General features: G+C 32.3%; 1 protein-coding gene across 3 annotated transcripts in view; it reads left to right on the top strand.

Annotated features, from left to right (window-relative positions):
* Positions 1-16956, top strand: part of LOC126739937 (TBC1 domain family member 20) — a 58464-nt gene that overhangs the window by 24834 nt on the left and 16674 nt on the right. Inside the window, exon 9 of one of the 3 annotated variants that reach the window (XM_050445765.1) lies at positions 4303-4512. The exons of 1 other annotated variant lie outside the window; for it this stretch is intronic. In XM_050445765.1, coding sequence (XP_050301722.1) covers positions 4303-4333 — 31 coding nt within the window. In that variant the 3' untranslated portion in view covers positions 4334-4512. Of the gene's footprint in view, positions 1-3940; positions 4109-4302; positions 4513-16956 lie in introns of those variants that run through there. One more of the 3 variants, XM_050445766.1, reaches the window with a different exon arrangement.

Below are 16956 nucleotides of genomic sequence, written 5' to 3'. Positions count from 1 at the left end.
GAGGCATCAAATAAAATAAACGACGACAATCTTTCTAGAATTTCCTTCTTTTCCTCTCAAAATAATTTAAAACCCAATCCTTCAAAGTGTTGTGTTATGTGCTTTACTTCTAAGAACAAAAAAAGAATAGCATTGGACGGTTTAAAGCTTTTTGTGGGAGGTAATCAGCTAAGTATGGTTAAATGTGCAAAAAATCTTGGATTGCTTTTGGATGATGAATTTCGCTTTAAGTTACACGTTTCTAATGTTATTAAAAAGTCATACTATTCTTTAAAGCCATCGTATGCAAACAGAAATATAATTAATTTTAAGGTAAGGAAAAAACTGTGTGAGTCTTTAGTATTACCTTTTATGAGTTACTGCAATATTGTTTATTTTCCATGTTTAGACAAAATCACTGCGTACCGTTTGCAAAAGCTGCAAAATCAATGCTGCAGATTTATTTATGGACTGAGAAAGTATGATAGAGTCTCTGCAAGGCTGTGTGAACTTAGTTGGCTGCGCGTGGAAAATGTATTCTCTTTGCAATTGGCGGTTTTTAAGCATAGACTGCTAGCGTCGTCTACTCCTTCCTACCTCCGCAAAAAACTTACTTTTCGGAAAAATTTACATGATGCAAATCTGAGATTTATAAATGAGTTGTCAGTTCCTAGATATCGAACAGCTTTCTTTCGTCGTAGTTTTATGTATAATGCTGTGGCAATTTACAATGACCTTGTTCCGAATCCTATAAAAGAAATGTCAGTAGCGGGTTTAAGAAAAAACTAAAGCTGCATTTTTTAACAAAACAGAATAGCTAAATTGTCAGTAGGTATTTCTTATTTTATAATTTTTTTGATTTTTATGGACCAATGGGTGTATATCTGTTTATTTTTATACTAATATTAGTGTTACCATTACAAATGTTAATTTTTTTCTTTCTGTTGTGCTATTTAAAATAATTTTGCTTACTTTTTTTAAATAGGTTAAGTTAAGATTAGCCTTTGGCTAGACTTCGCCTATGTACACTATTAAAAAGTACAAATAAAGCCATTATTTATTTATTTATTTATATTTATTTATAAATTTGATACCCCTGTAGATATTTTTTTGAAAGTTGGTGGGCAGTTTCCAAGCATCCATATCGTTTTTCCTATACACAATTTAAATTTTTATATTCGCCATTAGCGTTCATGCGGGCTTTGAACTGAATGTTTTTTTAAAAAAAAAGGGCACAATAAAAAATATTTTTGAATTCTTTATTTCTTTTAGAGCATATCCGGTCTCTTCGTAATTTTTCACCCGATGCACGGTTTTCGCATAAAAAAACCATTATCCTGACTATCTTAATCAAGTATGACTTTTATAACTCTATTTTCAGCATTTTCTTAAAAGTTTTTCCGGTAAAACATTCGAATATATGCCTCAAATACATTAATGCATGTATCAAATTTATCGAAAAAAGTAAGTTTTTTCTTTCAACTTTACCACCTTATAGTACAAAATATAAAACGTTTAGGACACATGTTAATGGAAATTTTTTTTGCTTGATTTCGTCCAAGGAACTCGCTCCTGAATTTTGTCGCAATATTAAAAAAGCACCCTGTATAATAGTACGATATACGATTAAAATTATTAAAATAGAAACATGCGTAGAAGCGTTCAATAAGGAATTTAACATAATCAAACAAATTGCCTGCAATAACCTAATTTCCAATAGGAACAATAGGAAGGATATATTAAAGATTTGTTAACAAATATGAATTGTCCTTCAATATAATACACACTGAAAGCAGGAAAGCGGAAACATACAGAGTATTAGTCATACTTTGGTGGCATCTCTAACGCATTCAGTGAGTTTTTTCCAAAATACTCCTTAAGGAGGGCGCCCACTAAATCGGATCGGATCGGTCCGTTCAGTCGGTAACTAGCGCTCATACAATCGGCAGAACGAAGACACGACGACGTTTAAAAGTGGTTAGACTATTCGAGCATATAGAAGTTTTGTGATTAAGCTCCCGTTTAGGCGTTTAAAAAAAAAATTAGCAGTTCCTCAGATTCTGAAGAGGATGCCGAAGTAGAAGCGGTAGAAAAGCGTAGGAGATTTTGGGTGCATGATATTTTTTTGAAAAGAAGAGATTTCGTAGAATATCATCAGCTATTTTATGATTTGTTGGAGGACGGAGCAATGTTTTTCAAATATTTTAGAATGTCTGCGTCCAAATTCTATGAAATTTTGGAAATTCTGAAACTTGGGAAACATACATATATATATATAAAAGACATATAATGGTACAAAGTGAGATTTTCACTTAATTGTTACCAACATTAAACCCAAATCTAAAACCAAGTTTTACCTTATAGTTTTGTAAAAATTACAAAAATATGTTCAGGGTGATTTTGTATAGTGTCATGCCTCCGCCTTCTTAATTTTTTTATATCCCACTATTTAGAAAATAATTTAGAGAGGATTGCGCCTCAACGTTGGTATACTGTCAAATTTAAAAAATTTCTGAACTCTACTTTACGAGATATAGATAGCCGGCATTCGTTGTGGGACACTTGTATAGAGTCAAATAAAATAAATTATAACATAACATTCCAACGTGCATTTGAAACTATATACTAAGCTGTCTTTTTTGTGTATTTTTGTATTTAAAGCAAGAGTTATACACCACTTAACACCAAAACGAGAACTTTCACACTCGCACTTTTCGCCGACCAAGTTGGCATATCCTCAGATAATTAAAACTGAGTTTTAAAATCTCCTGATGATGCCAACTTAATAAACAGTAAATAACGAAAACACCGATCTAAGATATAATAAATGACACTTACCAGAACATCCAGTATATTTATCAATCATATTTATCAAATCAATGGTTTTTAAAATTCTTTGAAACAGTTCCTCACTCTATGCGAAAAAATGCTAAAATAGTAGCAGGCTTTCAGTGCAATCGGCAAATGCAAAAGTTGCCCTCTTCACAATATGAGATCGTCGCCGGAGAAAACCGAACCGAGACGGTCGATGCCGATTCAGTGGGCGCCGTGCTTAATCATTCCTTTTTAGCACTCCTTTTAAGACCAACGACCTTTTCAGAGGACAAGCTAGATCCCCTGACTTCTTCTGGATTATATGAAATCAGCTACCCAGAATGTCCCTGTATATATTGGACAATCTGATAGGGAAGTGTCGATTAGAACACAAATATCAATTCGAAAAACACATTAACGGTAAATCAGCATTCGCTAACCACCTCTTGGAAAATAAACACACCTTTGCATAATTGCGATAAGGTCAAAAAGTTCGATCTTTTGAAGGCAATGGCGATTAATAAGGCAATAAAGGACTCCACGTAAGACAATGGATCACAACCATTTTGATTTCAGCAACCCATTATCTCAGTGACTACATCTTGTATAAACCACACGAACTTTATTTGAACGAGAATTTTAATCGTGTATCGTACTTTTATATATACAAGTAGATGCAATACTTGTGTTTGTTTAGTCGGTATGGTAAGTGAAATATTCCATATTTTTATATTTTTCAATGTTAATAACTATAGGTCTGATACCCTATTAGGGATGTCAAAAAAAGTTAATATTTGATGCTGTAGATTTTGTTTGATTGTTTTTATAAAATCTTATACCAGCTCATCTTGCAGACTTGAACTTTAATGAATTCTTTGACTAATTCAGTAAAGTTCAATAAGTGGCTTAAACCTCTCCTAGAGTTACATACTGTAATGTTACGTACAGACATACCAAAAGCAACAATGTTTACAGTTTGTTTCTAAAACACATTTAAAATAGTAGCCCCATATAATTTAATTTAATATATTATTTTTAGTGATATGCTAGATGGCGCTGCACATTACGACATAGTTGTGACAATGTAATGCGCCATCCATAATTATTGTCCCATTTAATATATTTAAACGATCCAATATATTTCTAGTCTTTTAAATACATGACATATGGTGTCGTCCGGATCGGTGAGAGACATGGTCCGTAAGAGATTTTATACCGCCTTTTAGGTAGAAGTCGCCCATATTTATCTATATTATATATTTTCTATTAATTATTTATTATTGTATGAATTTGAAAACTTGTATTTTTCTTTGTCTCTCTTGTTTTTTTTTGTCTCTTATTTATTATTATGTAGCGAGACTGTTATGGGGTTTTAATGGATTCGCTTGCAGATGCAACACAAACTCATTAAAGCTCGATTTTCAATGTGATTTTTTTGCTTTACAAAACTTGTTCTTTAGGTTAGGTGATACGTATGCATTTATTAATTTTTTATTTACATTTGCGTAGGCTCAAAAACAGTAAACATTCTGCCGAATAGGAATTTAATGGTGGCATCAATAAACAGGACGTTTTTTACATTATAACCATGCGTAGACATAAAAAATATGCCAAACAATGAATTAATTAGGTTATCACATTAAATAGGTTTTTTACGTGTAAAAAATTATAAATTAACATTAAAAAATATATATATTCATAGGCTGATTCAAAAATAAGTGTAAGAGTAGTAATCCTTAGATAGAAATAAGACAAAATGTTTATATTAACCAGAAATCCTTCCTACAGGGTTTATAATTAAATTTCAATATTAAGGGTACTGTACAAGTATTTGAGGGTGATTCCGAATCACATTCTGACTTTATAATTTAAAAATTTTAATCACAGTGATGAAAAACCTCGTTTTCAGCACCTTAGAGCCCATATTAAAAAGAACTTCTGGTCATGTTTTTGTGCGTAATTAAGCTTACTTTTGAATCTCCCTGTATTTAAACTATACTTGTTAAGGATGTATAGTGAGTGCTTCAAAACAGTATAATTAGGGTCAAACTTATCGAAAGTTTTACGTTTGATAAGTGTAAGCTGTAGATCTCCTTATCCTGCTCGGAAGACAAACATTAATTTAGACTAAAATTATTGTATTAAGTTTTAATAGTTGATTTTTTGCGGGGGATTTTAAAACCTAAAGAGTAAAAACGTAAAAAAATGTTATTTATTATTATTGTCTCGGGCAGATTGTGGTTAAAAACTAATATGTTGGGAATAAACAAAATTTATTTGTTAAAAAAGTTATTTTTTCATTTATAAACTTATCTAGTTTGTTTATTGCTTACTGTTTCGTATAATAAATATACAGGGTGTTACTGGAGAGCTAAGTAATATTATTTTAAATATAAATATTAGTAAAAAGTGTAATCTAGAATGAAATATGCGGACATGTGTCCAAAATTGTTGCATTTTTTCGTAACGTCCTGTATAAGATTTTTTTTTAACTTTAACTTTTGCGCTCACTTGTAAATTTTTCAATATTCCATTAAGTTAAAGAGTATGTGCTTGATTTTTGGGGAAAACCCTTATAGGTTTAGGACTATTATTGGTATTTTGTTTAAATTTATACTCCACTTAATCTAGACATTTTTACAAGTTGAATTTCTAGATTTTAGTCAGTTCCTTTTAAGGAACTGGTGGGTCTCAAGGTATCTTACCTACCCCTGGACCTGTTTATTCAGGTTTAATTTTGATGCCTGTTCTGAAATTCAAAATGAAAATGTAATATGTTACAAGGTTGAAAAGAATTACGTTTTATCCAATCACGTTTTTTGAAAAAAAAAAACAAAAAATAATTTTTCGATTTATAAGGTTTTAAGAAGCCCTTGTCTATCTTGATTTGCAAGTCAAAATCAAGTTTATTGTGCAAATATAATATAGATACACAAAAGGTATAATTAACGTTTGTGTATCTATCTGTTAACCATGGTTAAATGTATGGTGTTATGGAGACGATCTGTATAATACCATACATTTAAACATACAATTACTTTAATGCATAAAACTCCATCTTATCAGATACAATATAAACCAGACGTACCGCTTTAAACAGAAAATGAAGTCATCATCTGTTGTACAAACTTGGTGAATTGATTTTTGAATGAGCAATGACCAAAGCCAGCCAGTAACAAATAATTTGCATTGAGAAAGTGAACTGCTTAATAGGCAAAGCAGGTTTCAAATTTTGTTGTATGGTGAAAGGGGAGTAAGGTTATTTTAAGTTAAGGTTATGTAAAGTATCCCTTGCAATTTATTACTGAGTAAAATGGGATGGTGAGTTGTTTTTTATAATTCGATAGACAAACAGCAAAGTAGAGGTCAGCACGAAAATTGTATTTTAAGGGCTTAGTGGAGACATATAATCGAGTGATGTGGTCAAATGTACAACCTCCATATGCAAATGTTGCTAAAAACTTATCGCAACATTAATTAAAAGGCCTAGGTTTCTAGCATATTCAATATAAGGGATAATTTCTCCTTTTATATGAATGATTGTAAGATTAAACTTAGACCTCACATCCTCGGGTCTAATGATGCCCAGAAGACCAGTCAAACATGTTTTCCAGATCACTATTAACATTAGCGACTCCCCTACAAGAATATTCAGGATTAAATCATGATGATGGGTTTCATCAGAATATAGATGTTATAAGCAGTATTAGACCAAGAATAAATCCCGAGACAATCCATATTGAAGATATTGAATGTCAGACCATATTATTTCACATGTTCACAATCTGCGTTTTATGGTTTAGATATCATGAGAACTAGCCACTAGTTTGACCAAAAAAGTGTAGTTTAGCAATTCAGCATATCATGATTAAAAAGGCAAATGCCTTACTCTAATCTAAAAGTACGAGGAGACCTTTAATTCAAAATAATTGGTTCTAAAGAAACGTCATGATTTCCCCTCTTAATTGCTTCTCACCAGTAATATTGATAATATTTAAGTGCAGCATAGGAAAAGCTTTTATTGCTCTGTACATGGAACTTTTTAAAAAATGTAGCGGAGACTGGGGTCAATTGAATCATTTTGTACAAATATTTTTTTCTGGCTAGATAAATACTATAATATGATCAAAAAATAGGTAACATTTAGCTGGGAACTTGACATACTTGACCTAGTAGTTAAATTTGACTATAGATAAGCGAAAAAAAAATATGCAAATAAAAATAAGTGGTGGAGCATAATGTTTCAAACGGTTCAACACACACCAAACAAAAACATTCACTTTCGTCGTCGGTAGAATTTTCAGATGATTTCTTTCTTGTTCTCACGGGTGCTTTTTTTGGGATTTTCTTTGGACCCTTCTTTTCGGTTTCCAGATTCCGTTTGACCTTTTGTGTTTTCTTATTAGCTTCTCTCTGTATTTCCTCCTTTTCCGGTGTATCGGTGTACACGGTTGACTTCCTCTTTTTCTTTCCTCTTGCGTTTATTTTTCTTGGTGAAGCTTTTCCGAAAGACCTAACAACTTCTGGTGAAAACGTGTTATTTTGGGTGTTTTCAGAAATTTCGCAATTTTTTAGGCCCCGAGAAGTTGATGACGTTGGGTTTTGAAACTCATCTTCTAAGGTTGGTACAGTCAGATTGTTTCCTGGATTTGAACTAGGATGATCATTTGGAGGTTCGGTTGAAGGCAACTTATTGGTAACAGACGTAGATGAGGTAGGATTATCAAATGTATCTTCCAAAGTAGGATCTGTCAGATTCAAATTGTTGCCTGGATCTAAAGCAGGTGAAACTCAAGGTTCGATTGGAGGCAACCTATCTGTGACAAAATATGGCGAGAAATCTGTCTCCGTAAAAATATCTCTGTTATTGGGCTATTTCTTCATCATTTTGATTGGTCGATTTGAATTCGTTTCGCCAATAAATCCAAAGTGCCGAAATAAGTAACGGTGCTTGGCGTGGTTTTTCTATTAAATAGGCTCACTACGAGACTGGCGAGATTAATAAAAGTTACATAAAATTTGTATAGGAGCAATATGAAAAATGATAAAATGTATCATTTATGTAATAGGTTAATAATTGGTAAGCGCCTGGAGACTTCGTAACCCACTATACCAAATTTGTATGATTCTATATTATAGAATTAAAATAATATGTTATTATACAGGGTAACAGGATGTAAGCCAAAAGGAGGTGATAGTCTGGGCTATTTAGACCATTTTGGGCCATACATGTCTTGGACAAAGTGTGATTTTTGAATTTAAGTTTGTCTAAAAAAAAACTTCGACAGTAAATCGCTAATAATTCTTATGTACTATTTTGAATTGTGTAATGTGGAGATTTGTAGATAAAAACAGAAAAATACTTTTATAAAAGTGTTCTTTTAGGAGACGATAAAAAAATAAAATATCTATATCTTATATGACTCAAAATGTTCTAAATGATTTAGACGTTACCAAACACCCTGTATATCTAATATTCAATTCAAGAATATTTATGTATATAATACTTTTTTCTTAGTTGATTATTTCAAATTTAACCATCATACACAATAATTACACTATATGTAGACGAAATTAGTAGGTTTTACATAAATTAATTTTTTATATTTATTTTTCTTTCAGCATAATAGCGCATAATAGATTTTTTTTAAATAGAGATTTTTCCACAAAAAAAAAAATAAAAATGCTCTTTTTCTATTCACCCTTAATGTGGGGTGAATAGAAACACCCATTTAAATTGCTCAAATTTGCTATTCTACCCACACGAGGGCAAATAGGAACACCTGAAAAAATGCAAATTAAATTTTAAAATGTCTCTTCTTGATGTAGATGCTTCTATCTCGTCATGAACTGGAAAAACCTCTCCAACAACCTGGCTAAAACGAAAGGTGGAAACATCCAAGCGGAACTTTTCGAAATCCATAAATATATCCTGACGGTATTTGGTGGGGCGACTTCTTAAGAAAGTGGCTTCAATGTCATTTTCTGTAATATTAATGACTTGTCCGATAAAATATTTATTTCTTTGTCTATTTCGATATTTTGTTGGAAAACACACCAGAAGCCCAGTTCCTTTATCTATTAAATCAAGCGAAATAGGAGAAACACACCGGAACAATTTACCCTCAAAGCAGACTGATGCTGATGAATTATTTGTATCCAACTTATTCTCGGACTTATCGGTGAAACTTGGTAGTGAAGTGTCTGACTCATTTCTGAGTCTACATCTGAAGAATGATATTGATCTTTTTCCATTTCAGAGTCCTCACTTGAAGAATGATCTTGAGCTTTTGCCATTATTGGCATGAAATTACTAAGGGGCAAATTCATTTCCGGGTCTGAATCTTCATCTTAAGTTTCCATTATCCTCTTGATCATCTTTATCCAACGTGCTTTCAAAATCTGTACTTGTAACGCTTTTCCCAGCAGGAACTTGAATTTTACGACGTCGACTCTTCACATTTTGACCATCGCCATACCTCATTGTTCTTAGAAGGTTTACCAAAGAGTTATTAAGTTCTTCTTCAATGTTCTGATTCTCATCATCAAGTCTCGTCAAGATTTTGCTGCGGAAGGCGTCCCAAGACTTAATCCCTATCTAGTGGAAAAATTCCACACTTTCTAAACCCAGATTGTATGTTTTTTCCAGCATTAGGCTCAATAGCCTTTGACAAGTCATTTAGCAAGAAAGGGAATCTGTCCTTTGGAACCGTGCAATGCTTTGAACCAGCCCCCATTTTTCAAGGATCTGTCGCCAAGCTGTTTTAAGAGGCCGGAAAAATGCAACGTCCAGAGGCTGGGTCAGATGAGTAGAGTTAGCCGGGAGGAAGATCAATGAAATATTATTTTCTTCGCAAAGAGATACCGTACTTGCAGAAAAATGTGCACTCAGATTGTCGCCAATTAATTACTTCTTTCCCGGTAGATCTTTTACTGCAGGTATGACAGTTCTCTCTACCCAATCTAAGAAGGAAATCGCATCAAACCAACCTGATGGACTTCTATTAAATCTGACGTCCTTTGGTCCTCCAACTGTTCAAGATGTATATAAATTTTTAGCTTCGTAAACCACGTATGGTGGGAATAATTTTCCATCAGCTAAAGCAGCGTACATAATAGAAACGGCTGACTTCGACGTATTGCAAATATGTTCTGGATAGCGACAGCCCCTTTTCGAGATTACTTTCTTTCTACCCGGATCGTCAGTTAAATTTGTTTCGTCGTAATTTATTATATTTGATGACGGTACATTTTTCAACTCCATGGCTAAATTGTCAAAATTAGCATTGATAGTATTGGGAGAAACAGCAGCTCTTGAGCGCTTGATGTTTTGGACTTCGACGTATTGCAAATATGTTCTGGATAGCGACAGCCCCTTTTCGAGATTACTTTCTTTCTACCCGGATCGTCAGTTAAATTTGTTTCGTCGTAATTTATTATATTTGATGACGGTACATTTTTCAACTCCATGGCTAAATTGTCAAAATTAGCATTGATAGTATTGGGAGAAACAGCAGCTCTTGAGCGCTTGATGTTTTGGCCGATTCTAGATCTTAATTCATTTTTGTGACGTTTTAAAAAAGAATAGACTAAGTCTCTGCCAGGAATATTATCTTTAGAATCTCGTTATTGTTTTACCTCTACTGTCTAGGTAATTTTTTAGCATCATCCTGACGTCCAAATGGTCAAGTGGATACCCCCAATCGGAACAAACTATTAGTTGATGGACTAAAATATCTTCTTCTTGTTTGGTTAGGGCTGTTTGTCCTCCATGACGGTTTAGATTTCGGTTTTTGTGGTGCCGATAAAGCACAGAATAATGAATGTTGTATTTTTCGTGAGCCACTCTATAACTCATCCCGTTGTCAATTGAAGCACGGGCTATTTTTTCATCAATTTTATTACATGTTTTACCTCGAGGGTCTGGTTTATAAACGCGAGCCATTTTCCTGCAAAAGAAAAAACAATTATGGGGTGGATAGAAACAGCGTGCTTCTATTCACCGCAAAATTACTTAAAAGTAACGTTATGTACTATATTACATCATCAAAAAAAATAAGCAAGACAAGCAATTTCTCAATTAGGCAATGTAAACTAGACACCTTACAGCTACTTTAAACAAAACTCAATGTCTTACCTGTTTTTAGCTAACCACTGTGAATAAAGTTTTGCTAGTGATGAAAAAAGCACGTGTTCACTCCGACGCACAGTATTGCAACTTATAGGGAAATCAGGACAAAAATCATTATCACTAGATAAAAGTTAAACTAACCACTTTTAAATTTTTATTTATACATGGACACTTTAACCAATAACATTAAATCATATTTTAAACGAAAAAGTGCATTGGTGTCTCTATACAGTGTGAAGCAAATCAGGACAAAAATCATTAACTATAAGTTAAAGTAACCATTTTTTTGGTTTTATTTATACATGGACACTTTTACCAACAACCTATCAAATTATAGTTTGAATAGGAATTGATGTCTTTATACAGGGTGAAACAAATCAAGACAAAAATCATTATCTAATTAAAAGTTAAAGTAACCAATTTTTTGGTTTCATTTATATATGAATACTTTTACCAACAACCTATCAAATTATACGTAGTTTAAATAGAAATAGGTGTCTTTATACAGGGTGAAAAAAAAGAAGTTATTTACAACACTAAACATCTTCGGGTACATTATCATTTTCTAAAAGTAACGAATCTGTTTCTATATGGTCATTTAAATATTCTACAATATCCATATCCCACGTTATGGGTTTGGTTTTTTTGACAGATTTCTAAGATAAGCCAAGTTAGGGTCGGAAGTTCTCAAAAGGGGTTCTAATGAGGTCTGTATTGCTTTGAATTCTCGATACACACGAAAAGTGTGATGTAAACGAATTTTTCTAAATTCTTTGTGTCTGGCTTCGAGAGCATATTCTGCCAGCTGCCCTACAGGGAGTTCAAAAAAACTAATAATTTCGCAACCGTGCGTTAAAATTTTATGAACAGTACTAGGCATGTAGTACCATTCATAAACATTTAAATAAATGCTCCTAGTATCAATAAGTAAGGACTGAAATTTAAGTACGTTAATCTTAGAACCTGAAGAAAGTACTCTTAAAATTAATTGAGTTTAATTTTAAGAGTACTTTCTTTTTTAAAGTTTTTAATTAGAGTTGAGCCGATACCTGTTATTTCAGAGCTAATTTCTACTTTTTTGAAAAAATGTCCTGGCAGTATTTCCATCATTTGTGGAACCACACCCGGGCTTTCGCTTATCGACAATTAATCCCAATTTGTCTTTAAATTCTAACTGAATTCTTTTTTTTGTATTTTCAAAAATTTCCTTACTTTCACCACCTTTTACTTGGCTCCACAAACAATACACTGGGTGTAGAACAGGTTTCTGAAAGGATATTGGCCACACTACCATCAAACATAGTGAATAACATTTCGTAAGAAACGTTTACATTTTTTTCTGAAATAAAAAGATGGTAATTACTAAGATTAGTTATTAATGACTCAATTTCGCCATGAACGGTTCGAACAACATCTGAAGTTTCTTTTGTAAATTTAAACACAATTGGTCGACAATACATTGTTGATGATGAACCTGGGTTAGACCATATACTTTCTCCATTTTCATTATCAATTAATCTAAGAGGAACTAATGCGACAAGAAACATGTACTCATCTGTTGAAAAACTATCTTTAAATTTTTGCTTATAAAGACTATGCCTCGAGTTACCATCAAATCCCCATTTGCAAATTAATTTAAAATTTTTGTCAGAATGTATTATAATATCCTGAGTTTTTAAAATACTCTCTGCAGTTTTATTTAGAAGCTCTTGAAGATTAACTTCAGCTGAAGTGTCAGTCACAATAATTTGCGAGGGTAAAAATGTTTTTTTACATTCAAATAGAGTGCGATAGCTCGGAAAACAGTTTGTATGCAAAGAATTAATCTTAGAACGCAGTATGTTATATCTCTCAACCGAAAAGTTGAGGTCGTGGTAAAGTGCTAAGGCGTCTACGGGTGTTAATTTTTTTGCCTCTGAAGGAATTTCCTTTCGTTGAGAATTAATCCTCTCTGCCGCAAAACATATTTCTTCTGGCGTATAATTTGTCAACAACTCTTGTACTCTGCGCAATTTGGTTCTTTTTGATGCAGCTTCAAAAGGCACATCACTCAAAAGGATCCACTTCCATGTCAGTTGCTTCAGTTGGAATATTTGGTTGAAGATAGGGTAAATGAAGAGTGCTTTGTAGCCATGTCGAATGTTTTTTAAGAAAAGCATCTCGGCGTCTTCCACAATTGTTCCACATTCTTTCTAACGAAACAGAAAATAGCTTGCTGCTATTTAGCAGCTTTGCTTCAATGTCAGTTGAACAATTATATAATGCAAAATAAGTTTTAATTGTTTCCATTATTCCTGATGCCTTTTTATTTTTTTCGCAACTTAGCCATTTTTCATACAGGATTGTATTAGTTATGGTTTTTTCTAAAAAACAAAAATTCCGCATTATTCCGCAAAAAGTGATGGTGTCATTTAAAAGCAAACACTTTGGAGGATTGATCCTAAAAATTTTATGAAACAACTTTAAACTACTTTTTGTAAATCTTGATGAAAGTTAGAAAAAGGGTATTTTAACACTTTTAATTATATATCTGCAAAAAGCTTAAGGCTCCGCATCACGGCCATGCGAAAATATCATTTTAAGGGTTTAGAAATCCGGGTATAATTTGAAAACCGTTAGACTTTTTGACTCAATTTTTTTTTTATTTTATGGATAAAGGATCAACACATGTCTGTAATTATATGAAAATCTGAGGATATGCCTAGAAATATATAAATTTGTTATTCAAACATTGTTGATATTCAAACGCCATTTAAGAGTAATTATAAATTTTAAATTAAGTTTAAACATAATTATAGACATCGACCAAACCTTTGTCTAAAGGCTAGTCAAATTTTTAAAAAAAAAGTTAAACCATTGCTGAAATATTCGCGGATTTCGAGAGCCTTACAAGTGCATTTTTACTAGCAGCGACGTGGCGGCCTCTGCTGATTATATGAGTACTTGATACTTGATGAGATGGGTGGTTTTCAGGTTCGTATTCTAAATATTTTATTTAAATTTAAATATAAGAGTCATATTGGAATCAGATCTATATGTTAGTATGGGCATATTTGAATCAACTAGGTACCCACTATTTTTTAAGGAAAAAGTTGTGCTCGTGTTTTGATTAATCATTATGACTTTATAAAAATGTCAGTAAATTAATTTAATAAATGTATTAAATTAATTAATTACGCTGAGAATAAAAATTCAGATCACTAAAGCCTATTAAATTAAATCGACACTATTATTAAAATAGCCTAAAAAATACAGGATTGTTATTATTCCAATTTTCTATCAATCTCTCTTAAATTCCAAATTTCTTGGATGGTAAAAATTATACGAATTTAAGGGTTTTATTCTCTATTTGCCAATTCTTAAAAAGGAAGTGATTTGAAAAAAAGGAACTTATTGTAGTGATTAGGAATATTTAGGAATGGAATAATATACGGGGTGACAATTTAGAAACTTGAAATGACCATTTATATTAGGAACAAAAAACTGGAATAAAAAAACGCTCAAACCGGTTTCTATAACACGAAGGGGGAACAAAAAGAAGCATATTATCCCACCCTTATCTGCACCCCTTGGACAGGGTGAGATACACCCCTAAAATCTTAAATAGAAAGGGGAGTCGAGTAATAGATCATCTTGAAGCTTTTGAAAAATGCTTTCCAATGATACCATAGAAAGCCACATTTCAGGAAATTGATGTCACTCGACTCCCCTTTCTATTTAAGATTTTAGGGGTGTATGTCAACCTGTCCAAGGGGTTGCAGATAAGGGTGGGATAATATGCTTGTTTTGTTCCTCTTTCGTTTTATAGAAACTCTTTTGGGCGTTTTTTTATTCCAGTTTTTCGTTCCTAATATATGGTTTTATTTAGTTTTTCGTTTCTAATATATGGCCATTTCAAGTTTTTAAATTGTCACCCTGTATGTGATACTTTATTATATTTTATTGAGAAAGGGAACTTGCTTTTTAGTTAAAATCACTATTTAATAGTTTGTGTCGATCTACTGTGTATCGCAATTAGGTGGTTCGCCCTTGTATATTTTTTATTTTTTTGTTTCCTTTTTTGTGACAATGGTTCGAAAATTGCTTTAAATGATACCACTAACAATACTTTTCTGTTTATTTTGGTAGAAAATAACATTTGAAGAACAACATTCTTGCGTGTTCTTGATATCTATATTCTTACAAAATTAATACCCACATCATGCTTTTTTTAAATATTTGACTTTTAATCTAGGTAAAAAAATAAAAACTATAAGTTGGTATACAATGTTATCTTTGACTGTTCACAATTTTTTTTTCATACCTACCTACCTACTTGCTTGACTCCATTGCTATACCTTCTTCTTATTTTAATATCCAATTCAAATAGATACTTTGAATAAGAGTTTTTATGGTAAATTTTTTCATTTGGTATAATTGTAAAATGTGATGATAATAAAAATAAAGACCAATAACACATAAATCAAACAAAACAAGACATTTATTACAAAATATACAAAGTTGGCTACATATAAAAAAAAACTTATGCGATCGTATATTCTTTTAGGGAAATATTTCTAACATGCATATTTCTATTTTTGCGAGGATCTACAAGCTCAGGTAAATAACATATCGAATAGAATATAGTTAATTTCTTTTTCATGTTTTCGCAGAATACATCGTTTTTTTAAATAATTTCCTTCTTAATGCCCAAAGGTGTCCAAACTACAAAGCAGCAGTAGGATCTCCCAGTTACCAACAATTGGCCTTGTATTTGGTAAAACCATTTGTGGTTTTTATTAATTTCTCCGTTTTTCTTCCAAAATGATATTTTTCTTTGCATTATCGCATCTTCAGGAGTGAGATTTTTAGCACTAAAGGGGCATTTGATTTCAACAATCCCCTTCTTCCCAATAAGGCCATCGGGAGTCGCTGCCAAGAATGAAATATTTTCGCTTACAAATAAGCCACAGGGTAATATCTTCTCATCAATTAATGTTTCTAAAACATTGATTGCCCGTTTTTCATTTTGTTTGCCCCACTCAATGCTAGCAGAATGAATTGTTTTTGGGTACAAAGTTGTTCCACGAGCTTTTTCGTATCGCCGTTGCTTCTGGCACTAAATTTAGAGCAAATTGCATAGTAATTTGATGCCGTAAGACGCTTTCTTCGCTCTAAGTGCCACAAATCAGATTGGCTCTGTTTCTTTGTGAGCTCTTCAAATAATTTGATTTCTTCTGCATTTTTTTTAATACTAGCTAGAAAATCTTCTTTTTCTTTTTGCAACTCCTCAGGTGTTAGATCAGGCTTTTGACATTGATCACCGTAACTGCTATCAAGTCCAGACTTCTCTTTGGTTTGGAATAATCTTTTCCGTTTAATATATTTTTTCTTTAATTCCCTGTTTGTAACTAAGCCAATCGGGCTTTTATGATTAAGGAATTTTTTAATCGTGTATATAGGCTTTTTAGTATTATGAGAAATTACAGAAGCTAAACAGCGAGCCTGATGTGATCCTCGTTGGCAATAATTAATGCGTTTTCCGCCAATAAATTTTGCAATGATTGAGTTAAATTGCTCCGATACATTATTGTCAACATCTTGTATTAAACTCACGCTATTTCTTGAAAGATAGCTGACAAAGCTATATAATTTGTCATATAGGTCTGAAACAACAAAAAATTATAAATATTTATAAGGCAGTCATAAACCGTAATTCTTTACACTTTGGGCTTTTAGAACCTACCTGTCATTTTTAAGTTTGATAATATGCTACCACTGGGTTTATATTGCTCATGACAGAAATATCCCAATTCTGCACAAAGTTTGTGTTCTCCAAAAACGTGGCTAATAGAATTGTCTATGTCTTGTTTTAACAACTTTATTTTTTCTAACATCGGAACACCCTCATTTTTTCTATGTTCGATAGTTTTTGTAACTGCATATCGTAATCTTAGCTGTTCTTTCTATAAAAAAAAACAACGTTATACATCTACAAATATGTTTTTCTTTACCAGAAACATAAGTATTTTTCCTAAAATAATTTTTCTACG

This window comes from Anthonomus grandis, chromosome 8 (genome assembly GCF_022605725.1).
Source record: "Anthonomus grandis grandis chromosome 8, icAntGran1.3, whole genome shotgun sequence".
NCBI lineage: Eukaryota > Metazoa > Arthropoda > Insecta > Coleoptera > Curculionidae > Anthonomus > Anthonomus grandis.
Note: the sequence above shows the minus strand (reverse complement) of the source record. Positions and strands in the feature narration are given on the sequence as shown.